Source organism: Copadichromis virginalis, linkage group LG1, assembly GCF_057382275.1.
Source record: "Copadichromis virginalis isolate Kocher_CV1m ecotype Utaka linkage group LG1, C_Virginalis_male_GT1.1, whole genome shotgun sequence".
Taxonomy (NCBI): Eukaryota; Metazoa; Chordata; class Actinopteri; order Cichliformes; family Cichlidae; genus Copadichromis; species Copadichromis virginalis.
This window is the reverse complement of record NC_140618.1, coordinates 40,542,592-40,556,753: the sequence shown is the minus strand read 5'-3', so window position 1 is coordinate 40,556,753 and position 14,162 is coordinate 40,542,592. Positions and strand designations below refer to the sequence as shown.

The 14,162-nt window shown below is 40.2% G+C and overlaps 1 protein-coding gene and 1 long non-coding RNA gene across 2 annotated transcripts in view; one reads left to right on the top strand and one right to left on the bottom strand.

Moving 5' to 3' along the window:
* Positions 1–14,162, bottom strand: part of LOC146719295 (multiple epidermal growth factor-like domains protein 10) — a 206,963-nt gene that overhangs the window by 62,460 nt on the left and 130,341 nt on the right. Inside the window, exons 9-10 of the mRNA XM_085463041.1 lie at positions 2,551–2,763; positions 2,148–2,322 (exon numbers count right to left, since the gene is read on the bottom strand). Coding sequence (XP_085319167.1) covers positions 2,148–2,322; positions 2,551–2,763 — 388 coding nt within the window. The remainder of the gene's footprint in view (positions 1–2,147; positions 2,323–2,550; positions 2,764–14,162) is intronic.
* On the top strand, positions 9,980–10,578 carry LOC146719297 (uncharacterized). Its single transcript, XR_014921356.1, has 2 exons — positions 9,980–10,359; positions 10,441–10,578. It is a non-coding gene; the product is annotated as an uncharacterized LOC146719297 (long non-coding RNA).

The window sequence follows — 14,162 nt, the reverse complement described above, 5'->3', positions numbered from 1 at the left end:
GAACAAAATGAAGGGGCAGGATCAGTTAATTCTGAAATTACGTTCAAGGGGATAGTAGGTGCACGTTTAAAAGCAGAATTCGTTTATTATGATATTGTGTAACACTGAAGAGTTTGTCTCTGTTTGGGGAATCAGTGGAGTTTTGTGTAAAGTAACTGGAGATGTTTTAGTTTTAAATTTCTGTGAAAATCAAACGGATACCATCTGTTTTGTGTTCATGTGTGTTTATTGTGTTTTGGTTGGGTTTTGTAACGATCTTAATTTGGCATTCATCTTCAGTTATGGTTGTAGTATAAGCATCGATATAATAAAAGGTGTGTCAAAGGTCTTCTGTCAACACTTATGTATTAAATTATAGAAAAACAGCTCATGGAACAGACGCCAATGAAACTGCTGATACAGACGATCAGCCTTGATGTGACTGTTTGATTTGGTTCTTGCCTCTGTGAGCTGACAATAACAGACAGCATTGAAAGACCAAAGATCCAAACAGGACACACCGAGGTAAGATCTCTTATAGGATAATGAGGGTTTCATCTTAAGCATTACTATAACTCACTTAGTGTAACTGGAAAGACATTATTGGACAACCACATCATTGGAGCAAGTATAGGTCTCACAGCTTTATAGACGGTGGCACAGCTTTGGGTCCATCTTGTAAGTTTACGGCCATGCCAACTTTATTTATGAAACGCTACGTCCAACCACTGACCAAAATGCAGGACTGACTTCATGGACAAATGCTAATTTACTTTGTACAACTGGCAATTAGCATTGATAATTCAGAGCAACCAAAGCTTTCTAAATATGATGTAAGATTAGAAGGCAAACTAAACTTCACCTAAACTTACTCATCAAAATGGGAACAAGACCTGCTTAATAAAACGGCGCATACATCTGCACTAGTTACAGACAAATCAACAAGAGATTTTAAATATTACTGCATGCAAACCTTTAAGGTACTCTCACTGTTACATATAGGCAGAAACTCCACATACTTTTGTACCATCCTGACACTCGTGCTCTCTTTGTCAAACATCGTACGAGTTGCACCTGCATTAGCCTTTCTGCTTTGCGAGCCACATTAGCTCTGTGTCTAAACCTGCAGAGTCAACAGCACCAGTTGTTAGAGGATGTCCTACGCCTTCTCTGTGCATCTTCTGCACACACTGGCTGTAAATACCCTCTCCTCAACCAGGTGGAAGTTGTTCATTATTTTTAACCTGTCTTCAGGTTAAATAATACTAGGAACCTCATTTACATGTGCAATTCTTTCTGAGGAAATCCTTTTGATTTCTTGCCGTTAAAGCCTCTGAGCCTGTGCTTTTTTCTTATGAATAGACCTATGGCTGATGCAATGCACTTAAACTTAAAAGTTCTGACAGATGTGGAGGATGTTAATTAGGCAAGTTTTAGTGAATAGCTGCATGCTCTGATCAAAGACATTATGCTTCTCTTAAGACTGTGGAATAGAATGGGTGGTGAAAACTGAATTTCACTCTATGCTGTCCACGTGTTGTATCATCCGATAATGTAATGTAATATAATATAATATGATATGATATGATATACAGTTTTGATTGTAAAACAAACAGCAAATGTTTGAAAATACAAAATAAAACGTTTTACAAAATAAAAAATGCTGTTTTCTTGCAATCTCTGCACAGAGTATTCCAAAAATGATAAACACATGAATTGTGGCTCTTTAATAGAAAATAAATGATCTTCTCAAATATATATTGATTTGTGTGCAATTACATTGTCCAGCAAATTGAGGCATTCTCATGAACTTAGAATGAATCAATTAAAAACACACAGGTGAAATGGTAGAACGAGCAGCTTAGAGAAGAATCAAAGTATTTGCTTTGAGAGACGAGTCGTCTATTTGTTTCCATAGCACAATACAGTTAGGCAAGAAGCAAGGCAGCTGGCTCATCCTTTTCTGTGGGCTCCCTCTAGCTTGTAGATAGTTTGAAGATAATAGTTTGTTTTAAAAATACTCAGTGTTAAATCTTCCCATAATCCCATAATCTATATTTGGCAAGTTTAGAGTGAGACAAAACAAAAAGAACCAATAAAATTCCAATAACTGGACTGGGGGAAAAGGAAAGTGTTGGTGTTAAGCCACAGAAATCTTTTGCACTTACTATGTATCCTGGTGCACAGATACAAGCTCCAGTGATGCCATCACAGTAGGCTCCATTAGCACAAACACACAGCTCTCTGCAGCCCTCACCGTAGTAACCTGGTGGGCAGGTCTCGTCACAGTAAAGCCCAGTCCATCCCGCAGCACAGGTGCACTCTCCTGACAGAGGGTGACAGCTGAAAGAGCAGGAAGATTAGAAGGTTTTTTTGCAGTGTGTATATTGTTTTGTAGTTCTCCCATTTTGACCACCCTCGACACAAAGTTACTTTTATAGTAGGTTTAGTGGGAAAAGCAGAAATATGTGAAACAAAATATCAACTCCACTTTAACTAGATACAGTAATTCAAACATTCTATTCTACTGAAGTGTTGTACAGTAAGAAAGCCTGAGCAATGATCCAGTACCTGAGTGTGTTTGTGTGTATGCAGGGGCAGTATTTGTCACAGATGAGTCCATACAGGCCAGTGGGACAGAAACGATCCTGACAGCTAGGCCCCTTGAAGCCTTCGTTACAAAGGCAGGCGCCGTTGATGTGGTAGCATTTGGCTCTGTTCTGGCAGTCACACTTGTGAGCACACTGTGGCCCATAAGTGCCAACTGGGCATTCATCCTGGCATCTGGGTTGGTTTAAAAAACACGGAGGAGTTATTTTCCAACATTCTAAGCCTCTCTTCTAAAGGTGCCTGGGATTTTTCTGTTTACAAGTTAGAGTGAAAGAAACAGTTATTACTGCAGCATTTGGGACTTCTATTACTTCTAATCAACTTTGTTACCTGGAAAGACACAATTCAGAGATAATAAATCGAGTTGGAATACAATCCTTGAGTAAACACCCCGTTTTTCTGCAAAATGTTGAGCTGGTATTTGGGAAAAGGTAACCATAGCTGTTTAGACAACTTCCCCTTGGTTCCCGGTAGGAAAATAACCTGGGACCAGAATAAGAGCCAAAATATTTTCAGTGTAATTCTGCAAAGAAAGCTAGTTTTCTATTGCACTGAATTTCATCACAAATCATTATTTCCATTATTATTAATCCGAGTCGTGTATTGTTAAATTATGTGCTCTCTGTACATTTTGAAAAAAATAATTGTCTAAAGATAACACATTAGAGCACATGGATAAGAGACTGCAACTGTTCTGCACTTTAAATACAACGCACTAGACCACAGTTTTGAAGAAAAACACTGGATTGTCGACCCTTTGAACTATTTTTATTCTGCCTCACTCAGCAAACCTCCACAATAACAAATTAGTTTAAAAACTTCACAAAAACCAAAACACAAAGGTCTAGAATGACCAAATTTGTATCTCTACTTTTTAGCCAACAGATCGCTGTATGACTCAGAATGGATCGAATCAAGCTTGTTAGACGGCCCATGGCTGAACCTAAAACAAGCTCTCTGTGGACAAGTAAAGATCTCTGATTTGAAGTCCAGCCCACAAAAATGATTTACCCCAGTAAACTGAACTCAAATGTCTACATGGGCAACAAAATATTTAAAATATCTCTACCCCTAAATGGTTATCAAACACATATAAAATGTGTAAAATTGGTGATTCCATTTCCCATAAAACTGCAAAACGGGAGCAAGATCTTTCCATCAACCCATATCAAAACGTCTGATCCTAATACAGCAACTTACAACATGCAGAACTCTCCATAGAACACAATATACAGGACAAAGGATGTTCCAAATGGGCCTCACACACTCAGACATATGCACACACTGCAAACACCCACTGAAAACTATGTGCACGCTGTATGGTCTTGTACGCCTACGAGGGCCTGTCGGAGGATATGTGAAGACCTTTCCACACGGTTTAGTTGCCACACCTAAACTGTTCATGTTAGGTGACATAAGCACATAAATGGAAGCACATAAATCAAACATAGTTGTTACTGCCTCACGCATCGCTAAAAAAATTATCTTCAAGAACTGGAAGTCATAACTTTGTGCATAACTCTTTTTTTTTTTACTATTCACAAGCACCACTCTGTGATTGCAACCTTTTAAATTAGTGAATACAACTGTTGACTTGCACTGATGACCAGTGTTAGGAAGGTTACTTTTAAAATGTATTCCATTACAGATTACATGCCCCAAAATGTAATCTGTAACGTATTCAGAATACGTTACTCGATGAGAGTAACGTATTCTGAATACTTTGGATTACTTAATATATTATCATGCTTTTTACAACTACGTGAATGTACTATTGCTGTGATTTATTACTGTTACTGAAGGGCCGCAACTCCGAACCGTAGTAAAGGGACCTCTGACTAATACGTCGGGTTCGTGTTGGTTCGTAGCCGAAAAATAGCTTTACTTTGTTGTCTGGGTCAACTTTTCTTGCGAGAGACAGAGAGAGGCGTTGAAAGGCTGCTCCAACGGAACTTATTGTTTTCGGAGGAAAACACGAACACGGTGTACAGTCGAGTCTTAATAGCTTACTTACAACTGGGCTCGTCAGGCACTCTTCTTGGCTGCAGTGGTTATTATTATATTTACATGCTTCCAGCTAGAGCAGGGCGATATGACCAAAAATATTTATCCCAATATACATTTGAAAATTTGTGATAACGATATAACTGACGATATAACTGACACTAGACAAAATACTTTACAACTCCACAACTTTATTAGTGCAAAAAAAAAAAAAACATCAATGTATTTTCACTTAAACAAGCAGCTGTTTTTTATGTCCATTAAAGTTATATAAAAATGTAACAGTGCAAATTCCTCGCTGACAGTTTAACCAAAAGGCATTTCCAGTGGAAACTGGCCGACATATCCTCAGCATAACCATGTATAATATCCACAACACTTAAAAAGAGGTTATACACACACAATACGGTGATATCATGTTGAGGTGCAGTACGTATCACTCCGCGAGGCTCCTGCCTACGATAGCCGTAATGCTCCGACAATCCATCGAGCGGTGCGGCTTTGTAGCTTAGCAAAGTCGTAGTAAAACATTTGACAGATTTTCGAGCGCCGTGCACATAAAACCGTTTCGAGGTCAGTAAACACAACCAGAATTCATACATAAGGCACACAGGATTATAAGGGGCTCTGTCAACTTTCAGAAAAATCAAAGGATTGATTTTAAGTGTGCCGTATTTTCCAAACAACACGGTAATAACGACGGCCCGCTAGCATGCGCTACCAAAAATTGTGCTTTGTTGTGTATCTGACGGATGAAAGCCAAACCAGTTCCACACCACTGAAGCTGCAGCATTTTTACAAACCAGTTCTGGTTCATCCGTTTCATTCAACGATCCGCTCTCGCTCTTCTCTTTCTGCGTCGCTGCCTTGTGTGTATGTAAACAAAGGCACTGCGCATGCACGTTTTACCCATATTCTATCGCCATATTTCATTTTCTTATCGTTGCCCAAAATTACACCGGTATTACTGTGAACGGTATGCTATAGCCCAGCCCTAGTTCCAGCTCCCGTTTTTGCTCGATGACAACTCGTACTTTTCCTTTTTCTCCCTCCTCGCGCTCACAGACACATAACGTGTATGGCAGTCCATTCTCCCTGCAGCACAGACTACACTGCCTATGATGCTATATTCTTTAGAGCTATACCTGTAGCATTAGTCATTACAAGAAGTGTTTGTGAACTAAAAATCAAGAATGTGGGATACTGTTTGTCCATGCGCAGACGGGGGGGGGCGAACATTTTTCTTGTAAAACAAAGGGGGGCCCAGCAAAAACAGTTTGGGAACCACTGCTTTAAACAAACAAAACGCCAGCACTCACTGAGTGTTTACTTTTAAGCGACATGAATACGTTTCAGCTATAGCTGTCATCAGTGCAAGTGAAGAGTTGTATTCCGTGATTTGAAGAGCCCAGCGCTGCTCCTGACGGAGGGAAAACCAACCCTGCAGGGAGACCTACCTCAGCACCTGTGCAGGTGAAGCCAAAGGGAAGATTTGCTTCATCATATTTTCTAGTCTTTGTCTTAGAATGAAGTTGGTTTGGAAACATATTCAGCGACGCTTCATCTCCTACTTTGCATTTCTGTGGGTGCCCTGTGCTAGCAGTGTCCAAGTGTTTTGTTTTTTTCCCCCCTTTTCATACCGCGCCCCCCCTGCAATGGCTCTGCGCCCCCCTAGGGGGCGGGCCCCACACTTTGGGAAGGCCTGGTTTAAAGGATGGATAAGGGTATAAGATATAGAGTTAAGCACACAGCTTTTTGTATAATATCAAAATGGATCAAGTCGAAAACGCTGTCTCAGATGTAATCACTACAACTCTGCTTTATAGTCTCAACTTTCAATAAATGATTACTGTATGTGATTATGGCAGGGGAAACTCTTCTTATGATTCTAAAAGCCTTTCACAAGGTCTATAAAAGTATGTCTGCTTTTATAAACCTTGAGAAAGGAAGTGAACTCCAGTTGCTCTTAATAGTTAACTTCCATGTTTCTCATGTTCTTCAGTGTGTAATTGAATAGGAGTATATTACAAGCAACTAGTAAAAAGTCTGGACAAAAGATCAAGTATCTCGGAATTTAAAATAATGGTGCACAAAACCTTGTGGGGGAAAAAAAGCCAGGTATTCTAACTAAGGCTACGTTCACACTGCAGGTCTTAATGCTCAATTCTGATTTTTTGATCAAAGCCGATTTTTTTGTCTGCTTGTTCACACTACAAATAAAATGCAACAGCAAACGCGCTCTAGTGTGAACGCTCAAAGCGGCCCGCATGCGCAAAAGAAGACTTCACACACAACGCGCTCTGTTTAGACCCAGAGCAAACAGTATTGTTTGACTGATGGCCCTTAATATAAAGACTTCGGACTTTACGTTTCCCAATTTTTGCTTTAAGTTATTTTGTTATTTACATAATAATGTAAATAACCTAATAATGATCCTTATTGCTGTTTTAGAGGAGCGGTGCTTCAAAGGATAGCTGCAGATTTCTGTCAGAATCTGCAGATTATACAGTACAAATAAAATGTTCACGTTTCTCCAACGTTGTCTTCCCAACAGTTTCACTGATATCTACACGGGTTCGCGATGTCTTCTCTGGCGCTGATAATTGGCGTCTGTCTTGTGTCGGTGACGTAAAAGACGGATTTAATGCGACGCGACCTTTCACACAGCAGTCGCTTTCTGAAACATCGGATATGTATCGGATTCAGTACCACATACGAAAGTGACCCAGGTCGGATTTGAAAATATCGGATTTGTGCCGTTCACACTGTCATACCATGATCGGATAGATGGGTCGCATAGGGTCAAAAACATCGGATTTGATGCGCTTTCGCCTGCAGTGTGAACGTAGCCTATGATACACTGTTGAAGGTAAGAACACTTTAAACAGTATTTAAATAGATTTGCAGACTCAATCTTTTAGCAGTTTTTATATGTATGAAGCTACAAGTATCGCAGTCTGAATACGACACCCCTGTAATAAAGCCTCCCTTTACAAACAGTTTTATTGCATTCTGTTTTAGAGAGTTGTTAATTAAACCAAAAACCTTATATTTAATAACTATAAATATACTCTATATATTTATATTTATTTATATTTACTCTATAACTATAAATATGAACACATGACGTTCTAGCAGGACAGCTGTACAGTACTGGAGACAGACCTCATAACCTGCTAGCTAAAGATGGCGTGCTTTCATGTTCGTGCTTTCAAGTGTTCAGTGCTTTGTCTCAGTTTTGCATAGAAGTGCCGATGAATATCCAAGAACTACGGCAGATGCTCAGCTACTGTAGTCTCGAGAAAAGGCACAACTTGGTACATTGATGGAAACCCCAAATTGATTTGTAGTCCAAACTAAGTTTTAATATTTTATACATTTAAAGTTCAAATTTATACATTTGCACTGCAGTTTTATATTTTTAAACCTGTATTTGTGCAATGATTCTGAGCTAGAAAAAGAACACTTAAAAGTCCAGTGTTTCCTCTGCAGGTTTGTAGGGTTTCCTTTTAATCATTTGCTAAATACTAACATTCACAAACTACAGGATATAGCTTTCAGATGAGGTGCCATACAATAGTTTTGGCATTGCACTTTTTCTGCAAAATTCTACAAAAAAGGTTGAATGTTAATGCAACAGAAATAACAATGCCGTCCAAGACAGGTTGCTGGTGAACTGGTGGATATTAAGAGATTAACAGCCATAAAGTAATTAAATTGTTGTTTAGAATAATAATGTCCAGAATACTCACTATACCCTGAGTTATAACTTAAGCAAAGAATTGTCAGTCTGGCTTTTACTAATATAAATAAAAACTGAATGGCACTACTCTCAAAGAGAGTGTTCAGAGCTCCAACATCAGAATCACTCACACCATACGAAGGTCAACAAACCCTGAGTGGTGCGCTCAAGGTGAATCTTTCAAAGTAACTGAATGGACTCTAATAAGAGTGAACTGTATAGAAAATTCTATAAGCCGAGTCAAGGCTGAATTTAGACCTGCTGCATCATTCTTAACACGTCTACAAGTTGAAACCATTAAGAAACAGACAAATCACTCAATTAAAATGGCTCAGTGAGGATTTCTGTTTAGTGTCACGTTTAAATCATGCCGACTTCCTCAGGACTGTTATCTTGGCTAATTCCATTAGAACGTGGAATGGCTGGGAGAGAACTCAATCTAGGAATTATTCCATGTAGGCTAATTCACCTGTCTGGGGCCTAAATGAATGGAGGTAATTTGGCTCAATTGAGAGTAATGACAGAGAGGGTGAGAGGGAAAGAAAGACGGACAGGGTGGAAGCAGGAGAGAAAGGATAATTAAAGCAGAAATAACGAGTGGGAACGATTCAGAGCTGACCAACGGCAGATGAGGGTGCAAAAAGTCTTTTTCAAATAACACACTCAGAAATTATGACGCTAATAAAGAAGAAAACTATTTAAAATGACTTGTTGTTCAAATGTGCCTCTTGTGGTGATTGTGCTTAAACAAACGTGGAAAAGTGTAGCAGTCTGAGTATTTGGGAGCAAGTGGATAAAGGCAGAAATTGCACAAGTATTTTCTAATTTACACTATGTGGAGTAATTTCTTACCACTGACTTCATTTTTTTATATCAGTATTATTTTGCCCTCACTGCGCAGACAGCACAGAAACAAAAATCACAGCTCAAACGCTGGAATCACGTCGTAGACACCTCATAACTAATGTGCAATTAGAAATCATTGTGTGTGTTTGCAACTTATGATATCGTGTTGCCTTTTGTTCATTTCTTTTTAAAGGCCACTATAGGTTTCTTGGTAGGGTATCATTGTAAGGTCTCTACCTTCCACTATAAAGCACCTTTGGGTGACTGATGTTGTGATTTGGCGCTATATACTGTAAATACAACTGAATTGAACCCACAATCTATTTTTGGATTTTATGAATCAGTGTGGTTTTCTAAACTAAAACTGCAGCAATAAACATCAGTTTCAAGTGCAGGCAGCTCGTTCTGTCACTGTGAATACTGATAGTGTTTTCGGGCTCTGACACAGAGTTTTAGTTTTGGTTTGGGAACCGGTGACAGCTGATGGAAGAGCAAGGATTGTTTTGGTTATGATTTCTCAGGAAAAAGTAAACGTGGCAAAAATGGCTGAGAAATAAAACAGTCTTGATAATTATCACAAAAAAGTCCTCTAATAATAATGATAAAAGCAGCATGATGGGAAGCCAGCCCTGCTCTTACTTTCACACCCTTACACTGCACCTCTCACTTTGTAAAAGACAAAAAAATATATACACAGTTGCACAAGTGATGGCTTATGCAGTGAGGTAACCATGGGAACTGCCTGCTAAACTTTGATCATTTTTGTCCTCTGTAAAACAAGCTGTCCATGTCATGGTCCGCGGCCCGGCGTCTGAGGTGCTGATGGGATGCCCACTCCCGTGGGCGTGGCCGCTGACTCCACACCTGCATCCCATCCCAGGCGATCACCAGGTGGACCATTTAATCCTGCCCAGCCTGCTGCTCCACGCCAGTCCGTAGTCGTCCTTCAGCGGTAACGTACACCTGCGGGAAAGCCCTTATGTAAACCTATCCGTGTGAACTAACACTAACTCTGCCTTGTATACTCAGATCACAGCTCGGCGTGTTTGAGCCACCAGCCTGTCCACCTGCCTGTCCGGAATTTGGATCACAATCAGCCCCAGCCCCCTCGCCCTTTCTGGAGCTTCTCCCCACGGACCCTCACCCCTCCCTCCGGTTCCCTTGGCCCCGCTATCATCGTAAGACGCGTACACTACCTCCCCTCGTATGCTGCCGGTTTACCCGCACCCCAATAATCCTTTTTTCTTTTTCTGTTTCAGCCTCCCACGGTCCCGCTCTCGGCGTTTCCTGCGCGATTCTTCTCCCGGTCCCTCGGTTTCTCTGGTTCCGTGCGTTTTCTCCCTTCTACTCTCCCGGGACACTCTCAGTTATAATAAAGTTTATTTTTTTCTCTCGTACCGCTGTGTGTGTGTTCTGCTCCTGGGTCCAGCTTGTGTGTGTTGAACTTCGGTTCTTGACAGTCCAACTTTTAAAATGTTGTTAAAATCATATGTAAAAACATTTATTTCAGGATGTTTCTACCAGAAGTGTTCTACAATCTATTAGTCATTGGGTGCACTATAGTTTTACACACACTGCAAAAACACCATCTCAACTGCAAATCATGGTGGCAGGAACATCTTCTGAGGCTGACCTCACAATAACTGAGGGAACGATATATTCCATACCGAAAATACAGGATTAGCTAAGTCAGAGAACCTGAATAGGGCTGTTCATTTCATTAATTCCATTTTGAAGGTAAAATGTTCAAAAATTCTTGTTCATTTCTTTTGAAAGTATCAAAAGCAGCAAAAGAAAATGCTCAGTAGAGTTTGCTGTTGGTAAATTACTGGCTGTTAATTACAGAATGCAACTAAGTAAGTTCCCATTTGTGCTCCATTCCAAAATTGTCTCATCCTATGAATACCACCCCACAGGGAGGTCATCCATACCATTTTCTCTGGGAAAATGTTATCCTCCATACATACATTCAAACATCCATCTTCTGTTGTTTATCCAGGTCCAGATCATGTGGGCAGCAGTCTAAGCAGAGACTTCTCAACGTTCCTTTGCTGGCCACCTCCTCCATTTTCCAGATGTAACTTCTCCAGCATCCTGGGTCTGGCCTGGGGCTTTCTCCCAGTTTCTCCCATGCCTGAACCACCTCAGCTGGCTCCTTTTGATGTGGAGGAGTAGTAGCCCAACAAGCCCCTCCCAAATACCAAGCTCCCTATTCTATCTCTATGGCTAAGTCTAGCCATATGCAGTCTAGCCTGCATAGGAAATTTCAGTCACCACCCATTATTCAGCTCTCTCTTCACTGGTATAGCATTTGTCCCACTGCTGTCACTCCACCAATCCTTCAGATCCCCACTCCTTCACTCACGAAGAAGACCCCAAGATATTTAAACTCCTCCACTTGCTATGCACTCCAGCGCATTGCTATGGACAGAATCGGTAACAAAGGCCAGCCCCGGCAGAATCCAACACCCACCAAGAACTAGTCTTACTTATTACCAGCAATTTAGACCAATCTTTCGTAATGGTTGTACAGGAAACGGCTAGGCCACAAAAACGGACCTAACACCTCTTTGGTATTTGATCAAACTTTAAAAAACACATGTAGACTGATTGGACAAATTCCCAATTAACCTCTAATATCCACAATCTCCTGATTGTGGATATTAGAGGTCCAACTAACAGGCTTATTCTCCTCTTCAGCTCCCTGGCATATCCAACCTGATGGTTTCCACCATCTGGTTCAGGTTTATTTTGTCATGACCACTGACCACCTTGCAGACAACTTCACACAACCACTCCAGCAATTGAGGTGCATAATATAGTCCATTTAGACTCAATGTTCTCAACCTTCCTCTGTTGAAGGACAGTCCAGCAACCTCTCCTGCCACCTAATCAAACTCATTACTAAGTGATGATCAGTTGATAGCTCTGCTTCTCTCTTCACCTGGAGGTCCAGAACATGTGGCTGCAGATCTGATGATAAATTTACAAAATCAATCATTGATCTGCAGCCCAAGGTTCCCTGGTGACATGTACACTTATGTTTGAATGTGGTGTTTATTATGGATAAGCAAACTGCCCTTAGCACAGAAGTCAAAGAATAAAACACCTCTTTTAAAATGTACAAATGTAAAATTCAAAAAACAGAGAGTACAGTCCAAAAGTCTTTAGCCACCCCCTATTTCGTTATATTTTTCCTGGAAAATGGGAAGTAGGTGCAGTAATTTATTGAAATTGCAAACATACACTACCAGTCAAACGTTTTGACACACTTTCTCATTTCATGGTTTTTCTTTCTGTCTTTTTTTTTTACTGCTTTCTACATTGTAGATACAAACTATGTGAAAAAAGATTTATGGAATTATGTAGCAAAGAAAAGATATATAACTCTAGCCGCCCTTTGCTTTGCTGAAAGAGCTGCAAACCCTCGGCCTTCTCCCAGTGAGCTTCATGATGTACCGGTAGTCACCTGAAATGGTTTTCACGTCACAGGTGTGGCTTGTCACAGCTCATTTGTGGAATATCTTGCCTTCTTAATGGGGTTGGGACCATCAGTTGTGCTGTACAGAAGTCAGTTTGAGTTAGCTGACAGCTCTATTTAACAACTGTTAGAATTCATATTATGAAATGACAGTCAGTCTGCAAAATCAAAGTAATCGAAGCAAAGGGCGGCTATTTTGAAGAATCTAAAACATGTTTTGAGTTATTTCACTTTTTTGGTTACTTCATAATTCCATGTGTTCATTCATAGTTTTGATGCCTTCACTGAGAAGCCACAATGTCAATAATCATGAAAATAAATAAAAAACATTTAATGAGAAGGTGTGTCCAAACTTTTAACTGGTAGTGTACATAGAACTAGAGTATATAAGGCACAGTTTTTATAATTCTATAAAGCTTGAAAATCAATACTTCATATGAAAAAACTATGACACAGCCTGAATTCTCTTAGGCGAGCTTTCTTGTAATGTCTCTTTGGAGATTAATATCTAAATTTCAGGAGCAGGACCACACCTCCAAACGCACTCCTTCCGGTTCTCATCTATATGTGTTCCCCCAGTTCACTAAGCTGTTCATTCTCTCTTCCACAGCATGTCTTTATCCTGTCTTCCTTCTCTCACCCCAACTAATCACAACAGATGGCCCCGCCCCTCCCTGAGCCTGGTTCTGCTGGAGGTTTCTTCCTGTTAAAAGGGAGTTTTTCCTTCCCACTGTCGCCAAAGTGCTGCTCATAGGGGGTCATATGATTGTTGGGTTTTTCTCTGTATGTATTATTGTCGGGTCTACCTTACAATATAAAGCACTTTGAGGCGACCTTTGTTGTGATTTGCTGCTGTATAAATAACATTAAATTGAATTAAAATGCTATCAAACCCCAAATGAGGAAGTGGGCCCAGCTAGTGAAAAGCAGTCTTTGGAAATAGACCTACAGGTTTCTCGACAAATCTTCCCAAGCTCTTCTTAAGATGTTGAGTGTCTTTTTCTTTTTTTCCGTTCTGATCCAACACTGTTCTATTAATATTAAAGTCCGCGATGTGGGGAGATCAGTCGAAGACTGGCTGGCGTATTTTGTGTGTTTTTCAATCTAGATTTGCTTTTATGACATTGGCAGTTTGTATAGAACCATTGTCATTGACACAATTGACTAACCGCAAGCTATGCCAGAGCCTCCACTACGTTTTACAGATGACTGTAGAGACCTTTCTTGTAGTGTTTCCTGACTTTCTGCACATACTGAAGATGCTCTGCACCAAGAATTTCAGCTTTAGATTCATCATTGATTCATCATCAATAAGATTTGTTGCAACTGATTTTCAGTCCAGTCCTTGTGTAATTTGGCATACCTCAGCCCTTTCTCTCTGTTTTCTTCCTGAAGAATGGATTCTTGCCAGCCACTGTTCCATTTGGAAGCCTCATTTCTGATGAGGCTTCAACAAACAAACTGAAAGGCCAGATGTATCGGTCAAAAGGCTTCTATCAG